The sequence below is a fragment of the Mustela erminea genome, chromosome 4 (assembly GCF_009829155.1).
Source record: "Mustela erminea isolate mMusErm1 chromosome 4, mMusErm1.Pri, whole genome shotgun sequence".
NCBI classification, from domain to species: Eukaryota; Metazoa; Chordata; class Mammalia; order Carnivora; family Mustelidae; genus Mustela; species Mustela erminea.
Window position 1 is genome coordinate 110,779,695 of NC_045617.1, and position 27,742 is coordinate 110,807,436.

Here is a 27,742-nt window from a genome sequence, read left to right on the forward strand (position 1 = left end):
TTGAGATTAATAGAGAAAAATCTGCCAATTTAGCAGCTTTTTTTCTTTTAGGCTTTGTTCAACGAACACAGAACAGTATGATTTGATTGAGGAGAAAATTAACAGAACCAGCAATATGATGTATAGACTCTAGGGGAAGAAAAGTTTGTTTTTAAATGGAGAAATCTTGGTAATTTGCAAAAATTGATTAAAGATATATGTTTTATATGACAAAATGCATTCGTATATAATATTTTTAAAATATTTTGCTATCATTGATCATATACACATATATGTAAATAAAAGTATATGCATTTTTTTTTCCTTAGAGTTGAATATAGATTAATTATTTAATCTTATGCCAGTAGACACCAAGTGGTTTCGGTTTTTCAACCTTAGAAAAATGTGAACATATTAATTTCTTTCACTCTCTGACTTTTTTTCTATGTAATATTTTAAAAATATATTTTCTAGCAACTTTCTCAGAAACTTGAAGAATTTTTCACTGAGCATTACACAAACGAGGCTAAATTTTTAATATTTCAGTGTATTTCACAACCAGCTGGGGCAACTCAATAGCATAAATAGAATAGAATGGGGTGCCTCATAATTAAGGTATAATATATGTGTTTTTAAAGTAACAACTTGGTTCACACATATACGTAAAACAGTCTAGGTAGACTATATTTACGCATAACTCCTCTGACACTTTGTATGGAATCTGCTTACCCCTACCAAAGTTGAGGAGAAAGTGAAATCTTTTTCATCATTTATTCTATATTTCTACTCTCCCTTCTCATTCTAGTGGGTGTCCCATCAGACTTCTGCTCATGAACTTCTAAGAGCATACGAAGACCAGAGGTTCAACATTAAGACAGGAGCTTTTGAGCCAAAGAGCACATTTTTCCCAGCTTCTTTTTATGTGTATTATCCACAGAGTGTTATTCCTTACTATCCCAAATATTAAAAGTTGGGATGAGCTTGGTGAATTGACTGTGACAAAGAAGGAGTCTAAACTCTGAACTCTAGTGGACTTTATGCAAAACATATCAATATGTATGCATACTGGCTCTTAGGGAGAGAGCACAAATTTTGTTGTTATTTCTGATTAGTTTGAATCCATCCTAACGGCATAATTGAAGTATTGGTGTATGTATACTTATGTTAGGAGTAATCCTAATTAGATCATTTACTTTCTCTAGAAACTTTTGTTTATTATTGCCACGCATTTTAAAAGAGGACAAAGAGGAGAATCTTACGCGAGTAGATAAGAGTTTTTGAAAAGACAGAGTAGATAGAGTTTACTCAAAGACAATGACTTTAAACACCCACATTTTTAAAAGGGCAGAAATACATTTATTTTCTAAAATGTGAAGCTTATACATTATGTAAAATACATTCCACTAACTTTCAGATTTTTTTTTAATTTTTTGATAGCATCAAAGTCGTTAGTCCTGAAATGTTAAGAATTAGGTTGACCCTTATATATTTAAATACAAACTTAACTCCAGAAGATCATATCTGTTATAAGAAATTTAGTTTTCTATACTACCTTATAAGTTTATATTACTTGTATTTAAAAAATAACTCATGCAATTTTACTATGAGGGAGAGAGCTGTGTTTCCATTAAAAAAAGAACACATTTAAAGTTTATGACAAATAACTGTTCAAATACAGAAAAAGTGCACGTCATATTGCATTATGTTAATGAATTTTCAAATTAAACTTTGTATTCTTCTGGCAAATAGGAGTGTTAACTGAGCTTTTTAAATATCTTCATACTGTCTATTTGATGATATTTTTCATTATAGTTAAGAAAAAAAATATTTGACTTTACCTCTCTGCTTTTGTTGTTGAAGCTTCTTTGCTTTATTACAGTACATGGAGTTTGGGAGGAGTGGTCACCATGGAGTTTATGTTCATTTACATGTGGTCGAGGCCAAAGAACAAGAACAAGGTCGTGCACACCTCCTCAGTATGGAGGAAGGCCGTGTGAAGGACCTGAGACACATCATAAGCCTTGTAATATTGCTCTGTGCCCAGGTGAGTATATTCTGCATTTGGCGAACTTTGTATTTGTGTCCTTTGTATGTGGCCCCTGGTATACGTAGGAAATATCATGAACACAACCTTTATTCAGTCACAATGGAATATGTGTCCTTTGCTTACTATTTCTTGCTTAAAACTGGGCACGTACTTGATCTTATCATATGCAGTGGTTTACAATATTTCCTAGACTGAGTATCAAAGCTCACCTTTCTTCAGTTTCTATAATTTATATTAAGTCTTTCCACTAAGATTTTGTCCATACTCAGTTTTCCCTCCTAGAAAAATTATAAGGGGCCCCAAAGACATAAGACTGACTATCGCCTTGACACTATAACTAGAGAGACTGATTTAGAGGCAGTCCTTCTCATTGTGAGTCATTGTCTCACACACATTCCATTAAGGAGTGGGGCTTCACCGCAGATCATGTATGGAAATGACAGATATTTGTTAGGAAAACAGACCTTATAGATTCACTGTTAGCTCATAAGATGGTTAGCTCAGAAATGACATTTAACTTTATGTATTATGAAGACTACATAGTCTGTTCATAGAGTATATTTGGAATCCTAAATTTTAGTTTCCTTTTAAATGTTTCAATGCTGTTTTACCTGAACTTGATAACTTCACCCATTATTACAGAGAGAAGTCTTTATAATGTTGTTTAGGTTGTTGAAACATTTGAACATAAAATATATACCTAAAAACTTAAAAAGACTGATCTTTAATTCAAGAGGCTTCCAACTTATGAGAGGAAAAACGCATAGAAATGACAATCTCCTGGGAACTAACCAAGGCATATTTTAGAGGAAGAGGTAGACATGTGTGGGAAATGGCAAAGGCTAGAATGGCAAAGACCAATGTAAATAACCATTGATCTACTCCTTGGGAGACTTTTTCATTATCCAATTCCGCATGCAAGCAACCTAGCTGAGATGGTGGTATTATTCTCCAAACATATTATCCAGCTTATAGTCAGTCCCATTTGTACTCTCAATTCCCCAAAGTAATATCCTATGACATGAAGCAGTGATTTAGTTTCTCTGGAAATTTTAAGTATCTAAAACATCTTGAGATTGAAAGTCCTCCAAAATGTAGATAACCAACAGTCATCTCATGAGCTTGTTCCCTTTTACTTTGGAGAAAGACTACTTAGGTTCCTATATCAGAAATATACATTTAAATATGTGGTAGTTATATTTACTCCTACAATTTTATGAATTCTATGAATTATGAATATAACTTGTACAATTCAATATTCGTGTAATTGTGAATATTTGGGAGTCAAAATTATGATCCCTTATTTGCAAATCACTCCCAGAAAATCTGTTTATGAAGTCAGTTATGTTCTGTTATTTCTGTCTCTCTATAAGTATACAGACAAGCACGTAAACACACGCGCGCACGCACACACACACACACACACACACACACATATATATATATATATATAAATGCCCTGCCCTTTCTCCAAAGATTTGGGCAAGCTTATACAAATGTTAGAGTTTTTTTAAATGTTGAGCTGTAACATTTACAAAGTCAAATATAATTCATTTTTATTTGTCCATGGAATGTGAAAAAATAGAAAATGTGGGGAAATGAAAAATAATAGCTACCTATAGAACCTTTTTTAATATATTAGTTTTTATTATTTCTTTTACCTTGGCAAATTCCCATTGGTATAAAGATAAAAATGGCACTGATCAGTTAAAACATTATCAACTATGTTTCACGTAGTCTATTTTCCATGAACTTTCTAGAAGTAAAATGCTTGGGGGTCAAGAGATCAGGATGCTGAGTTGTTAGAATTCAGATAAGAAAACTCATTTTTCTAAGTTAATATAACTGTTTTATCACTGAAGTAGTAGCCACATGTTTTCAAGCTAGTTGTGTTTTAAAGTATTACTCTGTCGTTGGAATCACTCAGACCATTAAAATTAGATCTTTCTTTTGTGTAGGTCTTTCTTTAATTTTGGAATTTTATGATTTTATTATTTGTAAAACTGGCCTAGCTCATATTCTCTCATAGGCATTCATTCTTGGATATATATCAGGTACTTAATAAATTTACCTTTTTTTTTTACTATTATTTCCATTCTTGAATTTAGGTGTATCATAAAAGATATAAAACTCTTACCATGTTGTATCCCAATTTCCTTACTATCCCAAAGGGAATTCTAATGGCTATGATTTAAAAAAAAAAAAAAGGTTTTATACTTTACCAAACATTTTGACATTATGCTTTTGAAATATGTAAGATTCATTTGGTGCAAACATTTAGAATTCTCTTTAAAAATAACTGTCTTATAGCTAGATTCATGTGCCTTCACCATATATAAAAGCATCATCATGTGTCCACAAGTTGTAAGACACTACTGAGAAGAATATATAGGTCCGGAACTCAAGAAATTTGTAATCTCTTCGGAGGATTCAGACATAAACATGTGAAAAGTTGAATGCAGTTCTGATAAACATGTATGAATACTCCACTTCAGTGAGTGGGGATAATTTGAGAATTCAGTGATTTTAGCCTACATGTCTTGTAGCCATCCAACCTGAGATCCCAGAGACATCTTTTTAAGGTGTAAAGCTATGATAGGCAGTTTGTCGGTAATGAAGAAAACATGCCAAGACCTATACACTTGGTTCCCCTTGGCTAGGCCAGTTGTCAAGTGGAGACCAGGGGAGAACAGAAGAAACAATAGAAACAACAAATAGGGTCTCAACTCACCAACTTTACAAGCTCTGACCATGTGCCTTGTGGTGATGGGCAGTGATATTTCAGGGTGGAATCACGTTGGAACAGCAAAGCAGCATCTAGCATCATACTTTTAAGAAATACATATAACCACCCTAATGAAGTGGATGCTACATAGAGCTGATTAGAAAAATAATGAAATATATTTTATTTATGCAAATTTTGACATTAACAAAGTAGATGGCATCCTACTTTCGTCAGGTGCTTTCCTTAGCTGATGTCCAACTTTCTCCCACTTCTTTTGAGGTAAGGGAAAACTGCCTGGGATCCATATAAGGAGAGAGGAACGAAAAGAAAGGGTATTTCCTAGGAAATGTGGTATTTCCTAGTATGAGTTATCAGTCCCTAATGTGTATCATATCTAAGAACAGGGACCACTGTTGATGGAGGGAGATTGGCAAGAGATACAGAGAAACGAGAGAGATCCACTACGATTCATTCACTAACTATAAACATGTTACCCATTTTCCTCCTTTCTTATCTATACCAATAATTAAATGTGATATTCTGGAAGGGTATGTGTATGTATGTGTATGTCCAGTGGTCCTCGTGGTCTGTTTTTCTTATTGCGTAAAACTTAGAATTTGTAGCAGTCCATGTTTTCTCTTTTCTCTGAATTTTCATTGCAATCCCTAATCAAACATCAAATTCATCATGGTATTAATTAGTATATTAAAGAAATTCTCTTTCATTGCCTTTTTATCTCTCTGTGCAACTTTGTACTAACAGTATCCAATACATCACTGTTGAATGGATTTTCTTGATGGACATGTATAAATTTTTAGTTCTCCTCTGCCCAAAAAAATTACAGGACATTTTCTGGGTATATTTAATAATAGATTGATGTGGTATAGTGGAAGCTGGCCTTAAACAAGAGAACACTTATTTAAATTTAGGTATCACCATTTAATACTTGTATTCCCCCTCTATAAATGGGGACAATAGCATACCCACTTCACAGGATGGTAGGAGGACCATGTGCGATGCTCTAAGGGAGATAACCTGGTAAACTGCAAACAGTGTATAAGTATCAGTATTATTATTATTATTATTATTATTATTATTATTATGTCAGCAGCCTAAAGTCAAAGTCCATTGGAATGACACGTATAGTTGAACAAGCTATATTCCTTACTCTTGGCATTGAGGGAAAATTAATATAAGAAACTCTGGGGCATCTTGGTAAGAGGGTGTTAGAAAGACTTATTAAGGGTTTAGACTTCTTTGGGGTGACTTCAAGGAGAGTTTTAGGAAGTGGGGCTTTGCTCTGGATTTAAATGTCTGGATGTGGGGGTGGGGATCTATGATTGGTATTTTAATGAATTATCCAGGAGGAGGGAAACTTGCTGTAATTGGTGAACAAGTGACAGTCACTCTTACTAGATGAGAGAAGAGAATGTTTGGAACTTTGTGGGTTGTCCTGTGACCGTGTTTCATTTTATCTCACTTTATCACAGTCTCAAAGTGACCTTGTCTGTTGTTAATGTTCTCTGTGATGGTTTTAGACCCAACAGGAGATAACATATACTTGCTGTGGGTACCAAGCTAACAGCGCCGAATTTAGTTGTGTCAGACCATTTCCTGGATGTCACCTTGATGGTGATTCCCCGTCTGGGGTGATTTAATCATTTTCCCTGCTTCTGTTTTGTTTTTGTTTTTGTTTTTTTTAAATTTATTTATTTTCAGAAAAACCAGTATTATTTTTTCACCACACCTGCTTCTGTTTTTAATGTTTTTGATTTGTTTTTAATATTCACATGGAGAAAGAAAAGTGTTAGACATAATGGACTGTTTACATTTTCTAGGTAGGCCCTTTCTTAAAATTATATAGTTGCATATCCCCAAAATAAAACGGATACTGCATTTTCCAAAATTAAGTTCTTTAGGGAAATAAAATGTTAAATTCTTACTTCAAAGCCTCAAGGTTTATAGTGATTTTCTTTGTAGTATGTTACTTCAGAGTAATATATATATATATAAAATATATATTACATATATATTATATATATAAAGTATATAAAGTTGGTTTTTTTTTTTCTGCTAGCTGAAAGATGGAAGGAACCAATGATTCAAGTTCAGTCCTCTTTTTTTCAGCTTTGTCAGTTCTTATTCTTATATAATCTGTGTAGTAAAGTATAAATAATGTAGCATATAGGGGTAAGTAGTAATTGAGTGACAGACTGAAGACTAAAAGAAATGAAAGAATTATTGACAAATTAGTTTTCATTTATAAGCTGAAACAAATATAAATGAGTTTAATTTAATGATCCAGTGGCAAACACAGCAGTCTGGAATTCGGAAGACACAGATTAATGTTCAGTCCTAATCTTTAATTATCAATATTTACTTAAGCCACATATTCATCTTCTCTGTGCCTCAGTTTTCTCATTTGTAAAACAGAGCCAGCATCCATTTCCCTACTATCTCAGGGGAGTGTTACGTGATTAAAATAAGGTGAAGGAATCCTGAAAAGTAAAAAAACAACATAAAGTGGAGGATGCTTATCAGGTTTTTATGACAGTATTACTTTAAAAAGTAAAGGATTTGGCTGAGACACCTCGGGGGGTCAGCTGATAAGCACCTTCCTTCCGCTCAGGTCACCATGATCTCCTGATCCTGGAATAGAGTCCCTGCTCAGCAAGGAGCCTGCTTCTCTCTCTGCCTACCACTTACCCTGCTCATGCGCGCTCGCGCTCTCTCTCTCTCTGACAAATAAATAAATAACATCTTTAAAAAAAATAAAAGTAAAGGATTTGGAAGAAATAGGTAAAATAAATTCAGGATATGATGATAGTTTTTGAGCTCTGTTTCTTACAGACAGCCTTCATCATAGACTCAAAGACATTTGTAGAGGAGGACTTCATTTTCCCTTCTACCCTTCAAAGACTTCCAGCTCGTTTAAGAATCAAAAGCTCAAAGTTTTATTACATGGATGCAGAGGCCCAGTAATGAAATTGAGACCTAAAGAAATGACCAAGACAGGCAGTTTTTGTACTTTTTAGACAAAAACAATAAATCTGTGAGGAAGTGACAGAACAAAAAAAAAACTTAATTTGGGGAGCTTCAATTAGTAAGAAATTCTGAACAGAATTTGGGCCAGTAACGAGAGTTATTTTATAGAACCTTCCAGGCTCTAAATTTCCTATCTCTGGTGATAAGGATGTCTCTTTACCACCTAATACTGGGAGGGTACCTTTCTCCCGGGAGATCTGCTTCTTGCTTCCTGGACACAAGGGACAGGGACATAATATTCTTCTTGCCTTGTTTGTTTCTTAAGTAACTTTTATTTAAAATAATCCACATGGGGTGCCTGGGTGGCTCATATGGTTAAGCCTCTGCCTTCCACTCAGGTCATGATCCCAAGGTCCTGAGAAGGAGCCCCACATCAGACTCCCTGCCTGGCAGGAAGCCTGCTTTCCCTTCCCACTTCCCCTGCTTGTGTTCCTGCTCTCGCTGTGTCTCTCTCTGTCAAATAAATAAATAAATAAAATCATAAATAAATAAATAGATAAATAAATAAATAATCGACATATCAAAGTGGCACATTTGGGGTGCCCTGACCTTGGCCCATACAGATTACTTCTGCCTCGTTTGAACTGGGGACAAGTACACATATAAGGGCTCATACCAGTCTGTGGGGCTGGGCTGTGTCTCGCCGGTAGTCCTGCATTTGAGAAATGAATCCCTGTGAATCCAGAACCTCAATAGAGAGATCCTGTCAGGTTGTATTCTTCAGGTATATTCATAGTCTCTTACAAAACCTAAGAAGAAGGAACATCACCCAAGGATAGGTCCTCGGGAATATAGCTGGACCCAAATATCTCTGTTACTTAGAGCAAAAGGCTTCAGTCTCCTGTGGACCTAAAGTTTGATTCCTCAGTAAGTCTGAGAGGGTGATGTGCCCACAATCCCTCTGCAGGGAACCCTTTCAGTGAGGCCAGTAAGCAGGAAGATGCTAAACATTTGCCTGACCTTGGTTCAAAAGTCTCTGTTTGTCTCTGCATGAGAATGTTATAATTTGAAACTCAAATGTTACCTCATTAACCTGTTCTTAAATTAATTTGCAATTTGTCTTCTTAACCTTCTGGCTTATTGTGTGGCAGTTGTATTCACTTTGTGTCATTTCATACTTTTACCATTGTTCTGGTGATCTTTCAGTGTGAATTTTTAAAAACTGTATCTTTATTAATTTTGGCTTGTTTTCTTTTATTATTTAACTTTTTTCACGCAAACTTTGTCTTAACTTTCCAACTGTTTTTTTTTTATTCTTCTTAACCTTACCTTAATAACTTGCTTCTATTTTTAATTCTAATTTTTAAATGATATTTCATTTTGATTTTTCCCCTTTTATGATTTATTTTAAAATGGTGAATGGGAACCAGGTTTATGCTCTCCAGCATATGCTCAAAGCAAGAGGTTGGCTTTTGATTTTTCAGTGTTATACCATCAAGAGGTCTTTCCAGTTCCCTGAGTAACTCCCAACTCAAAAAAAAAAAAAAAAAAAAATTGAGCTTTCCAAATTTGCCATCACTAAATCAGAAAACTTCCTACTGCAGGACAGAATACTTCTCCCCAAGCTCCTCCCTATTGTTAGCGTCATCAATCAGCAATAATCAACCCAAAAGAGTTGCCAAAATGATAGCTTTATTATCCAAAATATTCATGGCTTTATCTTGCGGTGGTTGTTCTCCAACCTATTCTATATTGTCACCAGTTATTAGTAAAGATGTGAAAATTGACTGAAACATGATATTTTCATTAAAATATATCAGAATTTAATTTGGCCTCTGTACATGGCAGACAGGTAAACACAATTGTAACTCTATATGTATGGCAGGAGGAAGTTCTGATAAAGTAAACCCCAGGAATCTAGCAATTTAACCTTTGCAATTTTAATTACTTTGGGTCCAGAAAATCTAGTAATGTGTCACATTGCTGAAGCGCAACTTTAACTGTCCCCAGGGTGACATTGTGGTTTAAGGAAGCACACTGCACTATGGGAAGACAGGCTGATCTCTCCGCATTCTCCTGGCTTCAAGGCACAGCCTTATTATTCTCTGTTCTTAGTCACCTTTGCAGGATGGCTCATAAAGTAATAGGCATTTGCAGTTTCTAAATTGAAAAAATGAGACTATTTAAAAAATCCAACCGCAAATGTTTATGATGGAAATGAAGAGAAGTTGAAAAAGTCTAAGAAGGTGTTAAATCTTAACCTAGCTGCATATTATAGAAGAAATTATGTACTTTAATGCAGTATTTACTAAACAGTGCTCCAAAAAGGGGGGGGGGGAGGAGGGATGAGTACCTTTCAAATATATCTGGGAGGCATAGTTTCAAGTAAAGTTAATTTAATGTAGGACTCCTGCATCATGATTACAATGCCATCACAAATTCAATGTGTCCAAAATAGGCATTTTGATTTCAGGGCTATATACCCCCTAGCCTGTTTGAATCCTAGTCCAACCCTGTTCAGTAAAAAGGTCCACCATTTACCCTTCTCATAAGCCAAAAATCTACAAGTCAACCTTGATTCTCTGGTTTTCTATAACCCACTATCAACCTATCAGCTCTACTTCTAGAAAATATCACAAATTCAAACACTTCTATCTTGACTGATGATACCATAATCTAAGCCACTATCACTTCTGTCTAGAATACCATATAGTCCCCTAACATCTTACAATACTGATTCGTGCCCCCTGTACAATGCATTCTAATCACAACTGCAAACTTAAGCGTTAAAGTATAAATTCTGTCTCATCGCTTCCCTACTTTGAAATCCTCTCATGGCTTCTGATCTTACTTGGTCACACGGACGACAGGGCCCTATGGAATGGCTTCTGCACGCTACTGAGCCCATCTCCTGTCACTCCCCCCCTTTTGGTGATCCACAAGCCCCAGCCTTTTCCCTTTTCTGGAATACACAAAACTTTCTTGACCTCAGGACTTGGCTCTTGTGTAGGGATTTTCACCAATCTGCACATGTCTGGCTCTGTTGGTGACTCAGGACTCTGCTCTAGTGTGTTTTTTTTCCTGAGAGGCGTGGCTGAGCATACCCTATCACATTGCTCTCATTCATCTTGTCGCCCTTATAAAACTCCTGGCTGAAACTCTTGCTCATTCATTTATTTGTTTATCAGCTGTCCCCACCACTCTCTCAGAGTATATGTTCCTTGACAATAGAGCTCGGTGGGTCTTTATCACCACAGTTTTCCCAGATTCTAGTAAAATCACGGTGTAGATTCTTTGTAAATCTTTACCTAGGAGTGCATTACAAGGCTCCAAGAAGAGGTCTGGAGTGTTTCCATTTCCCCCAAATTATTGGTAACACTTTTCTGACCAAATGACAAGATGTTAGTCCTCTTTCAATAGGAACACAGATTTAGACAGAAAGCTTTGAAGTATTTTCAGATTTGGGGGTTTGCAGTGATTCTGGGGTGTATCTCTGACAAATGCTGGAAGTCTGTGGTACACAGGGGTGGGGGTGGGTGGTAAGGAGAAGCCTTGATTTTCTCTGTTGTCTCCATGCTCAACCAAGTGGAAAGCAAATCTGAATACAAGGGCTGAAGGACTAAGATAAGCATCAGATAAAAACAAACAAAAAACCAGGCCCTTCATTTCTTCCAGTACTTAGATAAATGGTCATAAAAAATATATTAAATAGATCACATGATGAATGGTTTTTATTTTTAAACATCTCAACACTTATGCCATATAATGTGTATGTCGTTCTTGGAAATGCTTAAATGTCTAAGACAGAACTCTAAATTTCCACTTCTCAAAAATCCTCCACTTTTTCCCAATTCAGTAAAATAACACTCCCATTTCCTGAAAGGCCTTTGGGCTGATTTCCCTAAAACTAACACAATTACTGATTTTTTTTTTTTTAATTCTAGGATATTAAACTGGAAAAAAAGAGAAATAAAACAATGTCCCACATTTGGCACTAAAAGACATACATTCATGTGTACATGTCCGTTGTCTAATGCTTTAAATTAAATTGAAATATCTCTCTGTTTCTAACTTCTCAATCTTTCATTGAGAAAAATTCCCAGTCTCTTTGACTAATCATTCTGCAGGAATATTGAGTTTCAAAATTACTTTGTCAAACCGAGTTTTTCATAATGGTGCAGTTAATGTTTAAGAAAAGGAACTTCTAGTTCTGAATGTAAAATAGAACACCAGAAATGTCCACTTGATATGTCTTCAATTTCATTGCCATATCTTTTCTGTAACTAACTTTATAAGCAAAACCTTATGTACCTAATATACATGTTTTGTTGATGTTTATGGTAATGAGGATCATAAAAGGGACCTCAAAATGTCTCTCAAATGTCTAATGTTAACTCAATCTTGAACTTTAATCAAAACATAAAATGTATATATTGGAAGAAAGGACTGAACAACTAATGCTACAAAGGTATGAATTTAAATATATGTATATATATATGTATATAATGGTGATGCAAAGTCTTCTTTCAGGAAAAGCCTATTGAGCAAAACACTTTGCAAATATTCTCATTTTTCCTAATCTCTTTTCAGCAAGATCTTTTCTTATTCCTCACCAATAATACAGCACCCTGCCAAATTATCTTCTCTCTGATTTCCACATTTGACTTACTCATACCTGACTCTACATCTTAGCCAGAAAGACTTATCCTGTCTTCTTTGCCAGTGAGTCTGTAACTGTTACATTTATTTCAAAAATTAAAAAGAGGGACTCCTGGGTGGCTCAGTCGTTAAGTGTCTGCCTTTGGCTCAGGTCACGATCTCAGGGTCCTGGGATAGAGCCCCACATCAGGCTCCCTGCTCCGAGGGAAGCCTGCTTCTCCCTCTCCCTCTCCCCCTGCTTGCATTCCCTCTCTTGCTGTGTCTCTCTGTGTCAAATAAATCAATAAAATTTTTTAAAAAATTAAAAAGAAAAATTTCTAAAAACTACAAGTTTACCTCAAACCAGAATTCTCAAGGATATCACATATTCCTTTATTCTAGTCACTTAACATTGAATCAGGTTGAAATCTCCTAATTCATCTTTGTTTATGTGCTGCTTTCTGAATGTTTTCAAAAATTGAATACCTGTACATTCTTTTGCCAATAGATGGTAAGGTGCATGTATGAATCTCATTTTTTACACTCTTCTAATAATACCTAGAATAGTAAGGTTTTATAATGCAAGCTCAATAAGTATTTTCTTTGAGAGACAAAGTTCTGAAATGAAAAATGCACTCATCTCCAAAGCCAAGCTAGAGAAGAAATAGACAATTTATAAAATTCCATCGATTCGCTAGTCTTTTCTTGTTTGTCTGGTGAATGGAATACATGGCCAGTAAGAGTCTATCACGTACTTTTATAAAGTAAAATGCTATAATTATATCAATGGGATGATTAAATTGGCATTTTGTGATTTTTAATCTCACAAAAGGTTTATTAAGTACAGCTAGATAGTATTAAACAATCTTCTTTGTTAATAGCTACCTGCAAGGCCTGAAATTAGGTTGACAGCACTTACATATATTCTGCCAAGCTTTTTCGTTTGTTTGGATGGGTGGATAGGTTTTCACAGCAGTATTATCTTATGTTGGAACTTTGGATTTATAGTGAATTGTCTTTCACTGTAAGGAAACTAAGAACCATGGAATAATATAGGAAAAAGCAGACAGTCATATATGAGTGCATTTATAACACTTACATTCTAGTTTATGCTTTCTAAATTGAGTAAATATTTTTGCCCAATTCCTTTGTGTACTTGCATTTTGTGGTCTATGGAATTATGCCTTTGTGAATGCTGTCTCCTTTGTAAATTGTCCAAATCTCACCATATTAAGCTAGCATAGTCACTCTAAGTCATTATGATGCATCCTCTGAAAGCTTTCCTGTGCCATGTTGTTACTGCTTTTAACCTTTTATTTACTTATTTGTGTGCATAATGTAATTCTTCTCCTAAATTACAAGATTTTTGAGCGTGGAATTCATACTCTTTTAAATTCTGTATTTCTCGTAACATCTATACATTATTCCTCAATATTCTGCAAGGCTTATCTGAAACTTCACTTTGTCAAGGAAGACTCCCCAGGCCATCTAATCTCTTACTGTCTTGAAATTATCTTTTGAAGTAATGTTACATAATTTATTTAACATTTAATTAATTGCTTAATTCATCAGAGAGGTTCCCTTTTTAAACCATGAGCTTTATAAGTTCTTGATCAGTATTTACTGTGTTCACAGCTCTGTGTACTCCTCTCCTAGTCCAAGGTCTTGCATTGTTGAGTAATCAGTAAATATTTTGAAGCAATAAGTGTCTCAAAAGACTGGTGGGCACCTGGGTAGCTCAGTTGGTTAAGCAATGGCCTTTGGCTAGGGTCATGATCCTGGAGTCCCGGGATCGTGTCCCACATCAGGCTCCCTACTCAGCAGGGAGTCTGCTACTTCTGTTGACTTCTCTCCTCTCATCTCTCTCTCTCTCATATAAATAAATAAAATCTTAAAAGAGAGAGAGAGAGAGATACTGGATACATAAAAGCAAATAGAAGTGAGAAAATAAGGTAATAGTAGTTTGGGGGGATAATAAAAAATTAATGCCTATGACTTTCCATTGTATTCACTTAGTGTCTCTTGGTTGGGACTCACCTCTGGGATTAATTTTACTTTGTAGTTTCTGTACAGTCTTCTCTATTGTAACGTCTCCTTACACTCTCTCTCTTTCTGCTTTGACAGTTGATGGACAGTGGCAAGAGTGGAGTTCATGGAGTCAGTGCTCAGTGACATGCTCGAATGGGACCCAGCAGAGAAGCCGGCAGTGTACTGCAGCGGCTCACGGGGGCTCTGAATGCCGAGGGCCGTGGGCGGAAAGCCGAGAGTGCTATAACCCCGAGTGTACAGGTGAGGCCCGATTACAACATTTAAAGAATGCCTGCCCTTTATAAAATGTGATAGAATCCTGCCAGACAGTCATGGAATAATTAGATAATTATGTATTTCTGGTAAATGAAGCCAGTGGTACCAGAGTTCATTCTATTCTATGTTACACTAATAAAGCAACAAAATTCTGAAGATTCTTAGATTAAAAATAGATGAAGTTGATAAGGTTGAGCACTGAACTGGTACTTTTTACAAGTAAGTTTCAGTGTCTCTTTGAAGATTCTGACAAACTTATATAAATTTGAGTTAATCATAGTGCTCTGTATTTGACTAGCAAGTTGAATGTTTGAGTAGGGTTTATTCATAGTGGTAGATTAATAAACGTTGAACAAACAGTAACGGTCCTCAGATTTTAAAATTCTCCAAACAGTTGCAGTAGGCTACTGCCATTCACCATGACACATTTCTTTCAGCCAATGGTCAGTGGAATCAGTGGGGTCATTGGAGTGGATGTTCCAAGTCCTGTGATGGAGGCTGGGAAAGGCGAATGAGGACTTGTCAGGGTGCAGCAGTCACAGGGCAGCAGTGTGAAGGCGCCGGAGAAGAAGTGAGAAGATGCAGTGAGCAACGATGTCCTGGTAAGAACGAACTGACATGATCTCCAGGGAAGCGTTTTGTTACCGGAAAAAACAACAACAACAAAAAAAAGGTTTAAAATTCCCATCATTAAGGGCAGTACTTCCTCCCTTGGAGGACCACTAACGATGAGTGGCAATTTACTTTCTCCATAATGTATGGGGTTTCCTCTGTGTATGTGTCCTAGACTATTTCTTCCATGGGTTTTTAAGTTATTTGCTGCAAAATCCCATTGAAAAATGTAATAATACAAAAGAAGCCACACTGAACAGTAGCATAGCTAGATAGGATTGAAATTGGTTTGGGGTACTGTTTTTTTCACTACGTTCATGAAATATTTGTTTACTGAGAACACAAAACCAGTCGCCTTCTATAATTTATAGTAGAAATAGAAAGACGTAAGTGTTAGATAGCTAAGTGAGAAAATAAAGAGATGATGTTGGAATTTAGAACCTTTTAAATTCTGCTGTTAATTTGTCTCCATGTAGGACTTAGGACATGCCCATTTCCTTGCCCTTGTGCCATTTTCTCCTGTGAGGAACACATTTTGAAATGAAAACATGAGGTCTCAATTAGTAGAGAAAGAATGGAAATGCTGTTACAATAAAGGATCTTACATATAAACACAGAAAAAAAAAGAAAAGTCAAAAATTGCCCAGATTATTGATCATATGTTTTTAAGAAATCATTTATGACAAAGATTTCTTCCAAATTATGCATACATTTCGTAAAATAGTATTGACACACTGAAGACTCAATAAATAAATGAAAATTAGGATTTTAGAATGATATCATAGGCAAAGTTGCTATAAACATGCTAGAAAAATGATAAGATGAAATTTCTAAGTGTCACAGCTGTGTATAAAGGAATGCAGAACTTACAGAATTCGAAGACATTATTACAGTCCTTTTGCTGCTACTAATGCTTTGTGGGCAAGCTAGCTTATCTCTCTGTTTCCGGTTCTGGAAGGTGTATGGAGAGAAGAGCTGTTGAGTTTCCTTTTCGGTTCAAAAAGCAATAGATTTCTGCTCTACCAAACATGACTACATCAATTTAGAAAACAACAACAACAAAACAACACTAACAATGGGGCGCCTGGGTGGCTGAGTGGGTTAAAGCCTCTGCCTTCAGCTCAGGTCATGGTCCCAGGGTCCTGGGATGGAGCCTAGCAGCAGGCTCTCTGCTCAGCGGGGAGCCTGCTTCCTCCTCTGTCTCTGCCTGCCTCTCTGCCTACTTGTGATCTCTGTCTGTCAAATAAATAAATAAAAATCTTAAAAAAAAGAAAAAGAAAAAACACTAACAACAAAATAAGGCATTCTGAGAGAGAACCCTGAGTCAAAACTTTGTATTTCTCCATAGTCTGAATTGTAGACTTCTTACAGTCCAACACTAATGTCAGTAGAAACTGGACTAAGAGTAACAATATGTCAGTAGGATTTTTTTAGAGCTTAGAAAAGATCTAGAATTAGCTTTGTCAATTCTTAAGGCCACATCATTCAGAAGGATATGTGTGAAGGAACCAGCAAGTAGGATTTTGTTGAGGAGACCTACACAACATAAGTACCGTGAAATTCCTCATGAGGTGCATAAGCATTAAGAATCATTTAAACAAGAACATGTATATAACCAGAAAGAAATTTTATTAGGGCAGTAGTCATAACTAAATAAGACCCTTTTAATATTTGAAGCTACGTAAACTAGTGTGAACATACCAAGTTCGTAACTGGTCTTGTAAAAATGTCTTTCATCTGCATATATAGAGTTAAAATGATGTTGCTGCAATCAAATTTACAAAGATTGCCACCTACTGTTTAGAAAACATTTTACATTTTTATTTATTAAAAGGATGTTACACCTTATACCCTAGTTTTGTTTGCTGGCTTTCATGATTTAAGGCAGTGTGAAAAATCATCATATAAACCCATATATTTTTATATTTTTATATATGTGGTATTATATATTGGTGATATATTTTGTCGTATATATATATATATATATATATATATATATATATATTTGGTATTAACCTTAACATTTTCATTTTACCGTTTTCAGTAATATGATTTGAAATCCCGTGAAATCACCAAGTATATAAATAACATTTTCTAATTAAAATGAATTACTGAATCAGCTAAATAATTCTTAAATGAGTGCTTATACAGGGGTAAAATGAGTTACTATATTACCAAGGTAATGTCCTAAACTGAATCAGCATTTTCCATCAAAAATTATACATGACTATTAATTTCAAATATGCCTCTGCCTCTGTATAGAGTGTTTTTACCAAGATAAAGAAAGATTTCCTTTCTATTTATTCTTTATCTTTTCTGTGTCCAGTCATCTCATTCCCACATTATTTTGTCAAGAGGGCAGAATTTATAAATAACTCAGTTTTCCATAGTGGATTTGATTTATATATTGGCATTTCAACCTCTGGCACAATTGCTTCTCTGTGGTCAATATATATTATTTTTGTGTCCAGCATACTGGACTCTGAGAGTAATGACATGTCAATAAGGTTTGCAGCTTAAAAAAGATCTAAAATTAATTTTGTTAATTCGTTAGGCCATGTGAATTCAAAATGATAAGAAGCAATCCTAATTTCCGTCTTTACATTGCTCCAAATTTACATTTTGACAATGTAAGTTGAGAAAACTTTGAAATTTTCTCAACAGTTACTAAGGCATTTTTCTATTTTTGTCACTGACAAAACCTCAAAAAATGTTTCTTTTAAGACAATGTGTTTTTTTCCTAATATTATTTTTCAAACTGTTTATCCTTAATTTTTCTTCAGATTGTTGGAAACTACTAGTATTTATTTCTATGCTTCACTTAATTTGGATGCAAAACAAATTAATCAAGTTTGCCAAGAGACCCTGTGTTGTCAGGAAGGAGAAGTATAATATACACACATCTTTGTCTGGATAATTAATGAAAATAATGATTAATCATCTGGATTTAATCGAAAGCTGTTACGATGTCTACTGAAAGTGGAAAATGAAAAATATTTTCCCAAAGAGAATAAGATTTTTTTTATTGGAAAATAGATAGAGTAAATATATGAAGAAGAGCATCATTACCAAAAGTATGATGTTATTTTTGTCTTCATAAGAAAAGAGAATTAGAGGGATGAAAAAACTATAGATATATATTTTAAATACTGTTAGTTGAGGAATAGAGTAGCTATGGGGAGGCAATTAAGTTGCCTAACTTCTAAATTGGTCAAATTCACCAAATAATGATTTCATTGAGCTCCATCTCATCATACATCCCCAGACTTTGAGGGTTAAAATAGTAGGAAGGTAATAGTTTCTCTGATTTTGTGTTGCTACAATGTGAAAACATACTATTTTTAGGCTCTGTGTCGTCCCCCACCCCCACCCCAATATTTCCCTGGTTAATATCCTTCAGAAGACAGATGTTGCTGATAAATTAAGCCTGTGTAAACTTGTAGGCTTCCTGGGAACCTCCTTCCTCTGTTCCCAGGGGAGGAGCTGGATATTCCTGGAGCTCCAGTTCTTGGATCTATTATTCTTTGGTCATTAAGAGTAATGCTAGTTGGGTCGTACCATTCATGGGTAGAAGTTAAACTTAATTTATACATAAAATGTCCTTTTGGAGTTACACTTGCTTTATCTGCAAATGGTGAGTAAGGCCTACAGGAAGAATGTGCTGAGAAAAACTTGGGAAATAAGAGAGCCATATCATGAATGTACCCAGTAATAACAACTTACACCAGAAACGTAGCAATGATTGTGATATTTAAATCATAAGTATTCATTCATACCAAAGGCAGTCAACAGTAATGTTTGTAATCCCAAACTTGTCTTGAACATTGTACTGCATTCATATTTGAATTTGTGCTCTGTAATAAGGTGACTATAAACTCCTCTCCTACCTCCGCTGCCACCTATTTAAGAGAAAATGCAGTTCTGGGATTGATAGTTCTTATCTCTATAAGGTTGTTGTCCAATGGGATATGCTTTCCTTGGAGACCAAGAAAGATTTTATTTGGTTTCTGAGTGATTTTGTTTTATTTAGCTTTGGTAGGAAGAATCACAAAGCTTGCTTATTTTGAGCTCTTGTACTCATTGTCCAGACATGTGCTTTCAAATTTTAGCAGACCTAAAAATCACCCAGAGAGCTTGTTAAAACACAGATTCCTAAACCAAACCCCCATAGGTTCTGATTCAGTAGGTCAAGTATGGGCCTTCAAATTTGCATTTCTAACAAACACTTAGGTGTTGTTGATGATACTGCAGATCACCCTTTGGGTTGTTGCACTGGCCTATAGTAAAAATAAGTAAGTGAGTAAATAAATAAATAGGCAAATGAATAAAAACTAGGTAATAAAACTAACAGAAGAGTGGAAGACTGACTTCTGCCTCACCACACTGGTCAAAATTGAGATATCTCCTGAACAAGATTGCAGAATTTTATTTTGTTTATACCACTTCATAAATGCTGAGGGATTGTTCCTGTGATCAGTTAATACAGACAAACCATGTCAAGTCTCCCTAGCCAACTCATCGTTCAGCCAAAATAAGATCTCTTTATACTTGCCACTTAAAAAAAAGTACGACTGTTAACTAGTCGTTGTGGACAAAATGAGATGATTGACTCATTTTCGGATTTTCAGTTCTTCAATTCTGTTGTTCCTGTTCCATGGAGAGCAGAGGAAGCAACTTGAGTATCACTGGACCACGTTTGCTATAAAGTAATGTGCTGCCAGGACAGAGCCCTTCTGTAGTCCTGCCATCCCATCCCCAGCCACTCTCTCCCTCATCAGGAGGACATTTTCACTGCCTCTTAACCTCCAAGGTTGTTTGCCACTATCTACTTACCCAGGTATATAGTATTCGGAGTTGGGGGGACAAGTGTCAGAGAGCAGGATGAGGTCCTAGCTCACACAGACTTTTTCGTCCCTCAGTTCCCCTTTGGAGGAGTGGTGAATTAATCACCATCGCTACATCTGTCTTTGATAGAGACAAGTTTAACAAGTTAATTAGTCAGTCTTCTAAATTGTATGGACCACTGTATTTTTAAGCCAAACATAATCCTTATTAGAAACCCAAATATGGGGGCGCCTCGGGGGCTCAGTGGGCTAAAGCCTCTGCCTCTGGCTCGGGTCATGATCCCAGGGTCCTGGGATCGAGCCCCCCATCGGGCTCTCTGCTCAGTGGGGAGCCTGCTTCTTCCTCCCTCTCTGCCTGCTTCTTTGCCTATTTGTGATCTCTCTCTCTGTCAAATAAATAAATAAAATCTTAAAAAAAAAAAAGAAACCCAAATATGTGAGTGTAAAATTTACATTTCTAAAGAGAAAAAAAAGTACACTACTCTGTATTGAAATACTCATATACAAATCACATACATTTTTCATTCCAAACCACAAGGGTAATCACTAATAGTGGTTTTAAAAAGCCCCGACTCTGTTAGGATTTTTATTTTTCTATCAGATGTCCTATGCTTATCCTGTAAGGAATTATATTCTTACTTGTTCAGTTTCTAAAGGTTAAGGCAAATGTTTTCACTGGAGATTTTGGGACATTGCAAACAATGTTGCACCCAAGCGTTCACGCCCGTCACTCACCTAAAACCAACCTCCGAGTTCTTTGTTGACAGCAGGTGGCACTAGGTATTGACTTCTTTCATCTCAGAGTTCTGTTTGTTCTTGCCAGGTCACCTCAGATACATTCTAAAAAGTAGGGAAATAAATCAGAACTTGAAGATACCCCATAGGCAAGAGAGATCACCTATTGCTTAATAAATAAGAAAGCATCTGATCCTCCTGAAAAACATGGGTTTTATTACCTACTCCAGTCCACGTTCTGCAACAAATCAGCTAAATTTTATAGGCAGAATTAAGGAAGACCTACTGGGGTCTAAAATAATCAATGCGTATACGAGAAAGTATTACATGTTCATTATTCAAACCTGTTACTACGGAGTTAATAATTGTCATAATTAGTCTTATCGGGTTGCTCGTCAGATAAGACTTTGGGAAAACTCTCACAGCTTCTGTCATGGCAGAAACCTAAAAAAGCAATTTATTGTAATCTTCTATTACCCTACCTGGTCCAATTTAGAAATATTTGGCAACATGCTGATCATTCTCAAATTGAAACAGAAAAATTAAGCAGCACTTTTTACTATTTTTTTATTTCTTCATTTCATCTGACATTGTTTTAAAATAAAAATAAATGTGTGTTCGGAACCACTTAATACAATTAAAATTAAGGCAATTAGTAAAACTGCTTTTTAGGTTTAAAGTTTACCAAGACACTATTATTATTTTTATTATATATATATTATATATAATATATATAATTATTATTAGTCCTTGACATTTCTCATCCTCACTTATTTCCCACTCCTTGCATGTTCTGACTTACAAATGACTCTAAGATCCTGCCCCTGGTGTTCTTGGTTGTTCTCTCTCTCTCTCTTTCTCCCCTCCCCCTCCCTTTCTCTCTCTCTTATTCTTGACTTCAAATCCATTGCTGGGTAATAATTCTACCTACATTATTCATCACTGTTCCGTCCCGTCCCCTCATTTCCCCACCCTGGGGAAGTCCTGACAAAGGTCCTCTCTCTCTCTCCCTCTCTTCAGCTATCACTTGTGAGAAGCACCCACAAGTCTGCATCATTAGGTCTCCTCTCCTGCAAACACCTGACAGAGCTTTCCAGCTGGGTTAGCCAGTCATCCTCAGTGTCACCAGAAGAGTTTTTCTATCTGACCGCCAAATCCGTCTTGGCATCTGAAGTAATTTCTACTTCTTACCTTAGTGACAGATTCCACCGCCATCAAGTCTTCCTTCAGTGACTCTGCTTTTTTCTTCCCCTGAACACCACCTGCTAGCGGGGAGGGTCAGTGAGACATTAAGAGCCTGGGATGTGGAGTCAAAGTTTGGCTTTGGGCCTCAGTGTCCTCATATATAAACTGGGGATAATAAGATGTGCTCAGGGGATCATTTCATGTATAAAATTATAAAATGCTATAGATAATTGAAATTACTAAATAATTCTAGTCCAGGTCATCTTTGTCCATTAACCATTTTATTGCAGCATCCACCTTTTCTAATCTCTTCCACACAAGTTTATCTGATTCTTCTCTGCTTTTTGACCTTAGTCATGGACTCACTTGCTTAAAAAGAAAAAAAAAAAAAAATGCTATGACTCCTCATTACTTGCCCAATTCAGTGCATATTGGAATCCTTGGGATTCTAGTATCCCCGTCTATCAGTTGATTAACTTTCGAGGGTCATCACCCTCTACTCATTTATAAAACATGTACAGAACATAACGGATCCCATCCCTGATTCCTGGATATGGAAGCTCACATTCTGTCCCTACTCTGCTGCTTGCACTTATTCAATCCCTTTCTCTGCATTGAGCCTAGTTGAATGTAGACCACTAGACACATGCTCTTTTGAAAATTTTTATTCTATATCATAAACATTGTAATGGGACCATTTGTATGAGGTACAATATACAATACAAAATACAACAATTTGTGTAAAAGCTTGTGAATGAAAACTTCAAAATCACTATGATAGTAATTCCTTACCTTTTATAATCATTTTATTCTCTCAAAATGCTGTTAGTTTACCTAGGTAGAATTTGAATGGACATTTTTAATACACATACTATTTTTGTTTTGTAGTTACAATTTGTGGCAGGAGCTTTCCTTCTTTAGAAATAAATCATTGCAATGTTGGAGGTAAGAAAAATAAGTATTTTTATAGCAAGTTCCTCGATTTCCCCAAATCTCAGCCCTGCATATACCTTTAGACCAGAGCTCCTCAAGGCTGTCTCCTAGCCACCTGTCAGGCTAGGACTGGTCCCAGGTATAAACAAATAGAGATTCTGAAGGCCTCAGGGCAGCTGGCAAGACAGGAGGATGTGGCCGGCAGCCTCCAGCCTCCAGTAGTCTTGCCCGTTACCCTAGTGTGCCTCCAAATGTTATCATTTTCTACATGTGCCATGACCTGGAAAAGGTGATGAAGCACGGTTATCCTCAACAGTTCCTAAGATAATATAGAAAGGCAAATAAATGCAATGCTCTAGCAGCGTACCCAATATAAAACTTGTCTTACTTGAGGTTAGTAAATAGCCACTTAGAACTATTCCTCACAATTAAAGTTAGCTATAATAATTATTATTATTATTAATCTTTTTAACAGGTTGGAATTAGAGTGACCTTGTCTGCTAAATTGAAGTACAGGATTAAAACTAAGTTATCAGATTTTTTTCTAGGGTATATATGTGTAAACACCATCCAGTCCTCAAACAGGCAATGCAACACACATTGTCTGCTAATGAATTTAAAGTTTGTGGTTTGCTACCTCCAAGACTTAAAGATAAACTTTTGCAAGATATATAAATACCTTGTTTACCACAACAACAAATGCTTGGTGATACTGTCAGATTCTCAGAGAATGGATTGAGAGTCTTGTTTGATTGACACAGGTCTACGGACCACCACCTCGAGCAGTGATTTTTCTAATTCCTTGGTTTCCTCGTGTTTAAAAAGAGAATAACAATTGTATCTACTTCATTCTTATTATGAGAATAAGATGAATTTAAAAATGCAATGCACTTAGAAGAGTGCCTAAGTCACAGTGATACATGATACGTACATATTGCTGTTACAAGTTTACATTGTTTCAACTTGACACTGATAAAAACCATTTCTATGTGAGGAATGCTATTACAAAACATGTTCCATAAGCGCCCTTCTTTTCCCCTCAGACCTTAGCAGCACTGTGAATTCTTCCCATGGGTGTGTTCCCCTGCTGAAATTAGAGCTGTAAGCTATGTGAGCACAGAGACCCGATCTATCTCATTCACCTCTGCATCCAAGGAATTCCCCCAACATAAGAATTAATGAATTGCCAACAAGTGAAATTTGAAATTGGGGTCATGCGTAGTGTATGGGTTTTTCCTCCCTCCTCTCCTCTCCTCTACTTCTTTCCTTCCTTCCTTCCTTCTTTTTTTTTCCTGCATGCCAACTCTACAGTGTAGAATCAATTTCTCTTTATGCTGAAATTCTAGCATAAGGGTGAAAACTAGTTTTCCACATCAAATTGAGTTAAGCCCTGTATAATTTTTGCTATTTTTATGAGACAGAAAATTAGTTTGAATAGACAGATTAACAGCTAATCACTAGGTAATTGCTACCTTGTTTTAAGACAGCATGCTAACTACATTCTTGTGACTTCAAGTACAGTTGTATCTTACAAATGGGTTTTTATATCTTTGCACTAGCGATAGCAAACAGTGGGATCTTTCAGCGGATGAACAGAGTTGCTGTTGGCACAAAAAACAAGAGTCCTTCATATTGCCCTACAATAATATGTTTTTATTTTGAGCATACAGAGTGATGTGAGCTAATTGTGTATTTTCTAATTTATAAAATATACATTGAACCAGGAAAAAAACCAAAAAACAAAAAACTTAACCCAAGTCTCTCTCTTTACCTTATCTTTTTGTCTTGAGCTTTAGTTCCATACACCAACTATCTTTTTGATAATACCAAGAGGGGCTCAGATACTTCAAATTCAAAAACTATTTTCAGCATCTATCTTCCTAACCAATATCTTCCTCAACTGCTCTAGCTGAAGCTGTGGCACAGCAGTCACTCCTCCTGGACACCTGACTTTCATCTTTTATTTCTCTTTCTTCCTCCCCTCCTGCATCCAGCCATGGAGCTGAGCCCATTCTCTGTCCTAGATAGATTTTTGAACCACTTGCTTCCCTCCCCATTGCCACTTCCCGTCATGTCATGCCCTTTCCCTAATTACCCCATTTAGATTGTCACAGGCCCCGCCTTCAGTCTCACTTTCCTTCAATCCATTCCCCAAACTGTATGTATAGCATCCAACACATTATAATAAACTTCCCCTGCCCTTAAATTCAAACTCCTAGTTTCTTACCATCGTCACCCCTCCCCCTCCAGTAATTACCCACCTCTACTCATCCCCAACTTTGTACCATTTGTAGCCATTCTGAGTGATTCCCAATTTCTCGGATATACCAGGTTCTCCTTGCTGCCTGGATCTTCCTGCATGTGGTTCCCAAGGCACACTTTCCCCTTCCTCACTGGCCAACTCCTAATTATCCTTGGACATCCCTTCTGGAAATCTGCTGCTGCTATACTCTCCCCCAAAGTACTCCTAGAGCAACCAGGACTTCTCAGATCATAGTGGGCATCCCAGTGTATTACAATTTCTCCTCTTATCGTCTCCCTCATCATCTTGGTAGCTAAGAGACCCTGATTATTTTTGTTCATTTTCTTTATGTGCTATATTTTACAAGGTGATAGGGACATTGTGAGTGCTCAATAACTATCTGGAGAATGAATGAATTCCGTAAGATGCACTGAGAAGAGAAGAAAAGTTTCCTACTACTGGGGACTTCATAAACCTGATGTGGAAGAAAATAAATTCTTATTTAATATCTAGGCTGTTTTTCTTTTGGTATGAGCATAAATACACCTGTTTTCTGAACTAAACTCTTCAAAGATATAATCTTCAATGAATGCCAAATGACCTTTGTTGAATTATTTAAAGCAGATGGGATTTGACATTACTACTAAAACACTGAAAATCCTACAGATTTGCAAATCTGAGTATATGATTCCCTTATCATCTTCCTTTCTTATTATTTGTGTACTGTGTTTCCATCTATAAGAAGCACAATGAATCCAAAGCGCTATGAATTGATGGTGGAGGAATACAAATTTCTTGACCTCTTCAAGTTTGAAAAATTACTGTGATATTGTTTGTTTGCTTTGTTTTTCGTCTGGTTGAGGTAGGCCATACTGATTTTCATTAGGGAAATGGAAATTAATAATTGATCGTTGTGGTTGGATATATACAGATCACACTGGAGAATTCTGGACAGGGTTCCATGGACTCTTACCAAGTCAAACACAGCCCTACAAAACTCAACCTTTGTCAATACCTTGTGCCTTGGAAACCCATTTTTGTTAATTTTTAAGTAAACTATAGTAATTTAACCTATAATAGGTTAACCTCCCTCTCTTACTTTTCCTAACTGAATATTGTTAACTTACTGCTCACTTAAACACATACATGCACACACTTAAACGCTGTCCTCAGTACTTTGCAGAATCATCCTCATTTTCTGTCATCTTCAGTACTGAGGTAATGGAAAAATATATCTTTTTTAAAAATATATATTTTTTATTTATTTGAGAGAGAGAGCGCGAGCACAAGCAGAGGGTAGGAGCAGAAGAGGAGGGAGGTGCCGGCTCCACGCTGAACAGGGAGCCTTATGCAGGGCTGGATCCCAGGACCTAAAGGTCATGATCTCAGTGGAAGGGGGATGCTTAACTGATTGAGCTACCCAGGTGCCCCCAAAATAGAACTTTTGAAAGTATTTGGTAATTTTTGGCTTAAAAGATATGAGTATATCCATAGGCATCCACCTATCATTTGCTAGACTCCTAAGTACGAAGTGCTCTAGGAGTGAAGCAAAACAGAAAAATTATTGTCTTCATGATGCTCACATTCTAGTAGGAGAAGGCAATAAATAAACTAATAATAATGATAATAATAATAATAGTACTGCAAAATAAGAAGGCTAGGAAAAAAGACGCAGAAGTTACAAGTACAGCAATCGTTTTGGAGAAGACTAAAACAGAGGAAGGTGTAGGAGTGTTTGAGAGAAGTCAGGAAATCCCTGAAAAGGCAAGATTTCAGCAAAGATGAAAGGCGGTGAAGCCAAAAACCATGCAGACATTTGGGCAAGAGAGGGAGGGCTATCCTAAAAAGAAAGAGCAAGTGCACGGGCTGGCCTCTGAGGTGGAAGCCCCCCTGGGAGATTGGAGAACCACCAAAGGGGTCAGTGTGGGAGTGGGGGACGGCAGAATGTGGAAAGAGTGGAGGCTGGAGTAAGAGGCCAAAGCTGAAAGGCCTTGTAACTGAGGCTGGTTTTATCACTAAAAGTCGTACTTACTGAAAAAGAAGAAATTTTATTTTTCTTCAAGAATTGTACCTTTAAAAAAAAAAAAAAAAGCCCTGACCCATATTCCCTAGCTGACAGTTACTACTTCTTCTGCCCACCTTACTTTTGAACCTCATCAGTTTCAGCTGCGACCAGAGAGAACATTTCACCCTATTGGCCCATCCGTGCCATCTAGTGGTTAATGCTTGCAATTACTAGAGTTTCTTACCACAACCGACGGTGGGGGAAGGGCGCAGTTTTAAAAAGGAGAATTTTTGGCAGAATAACAATAGGTGTGAAAAGCTTTCTGAAACCACAGAGGGGAATAAGGAAGTCTAGGGTGCAAATTGCTTCTTCATTGCTTTGTGTCAAGATTAAATCAGAAACAAAATTGAACGCTCTGGCAACCCGTTTTATGAAATGTATTTCAAATTTCATCAGTGGCACTAAGCTTAAAAACACTGAAAAACAGAAAAAAATACAAGTGAAAGGG

At 36.3% G+C, this 27,742-nt stretch overlaps 1 protein-coding gene across 5 annotated transcripts in view; it reads left to right on the forward strand.

Moving 5' to 3' along the window:
* Positions 1 to 27,742, forward strand: part of ADGRB3 (adhesion G protein-coupled receptor B3) — a 739,102-nt gene that overhangs the window by 302,104 nt on the left and 409,256 nt on the right. For 4 of the 5 annotated variants that reach the window (XM_032340376.1, XM_032340373.1, XM_032340374.1 and 1 more), the window contains 3 exons: positions 1,859 to 2,023; positions 14,499 to 14,663; positions 15,116 to 15,280. In XM_032340376.1, the coding sequence (XP_032196267.1) occupies positions 1,859 to 2,023; positions 14,499 to 14,663; positions 15,116 to 15,280 (495 nt within the window). Of the gene's footprint in view, positions 1 to 1,839; positions 2,024 to 14,498; positions 14,664 to 15,115; positions 15,281 to 27,742 lie in introns of all 5 variants that reach the window. The other variant, XM_032340375.1, reaches the window with a different exon arrangement.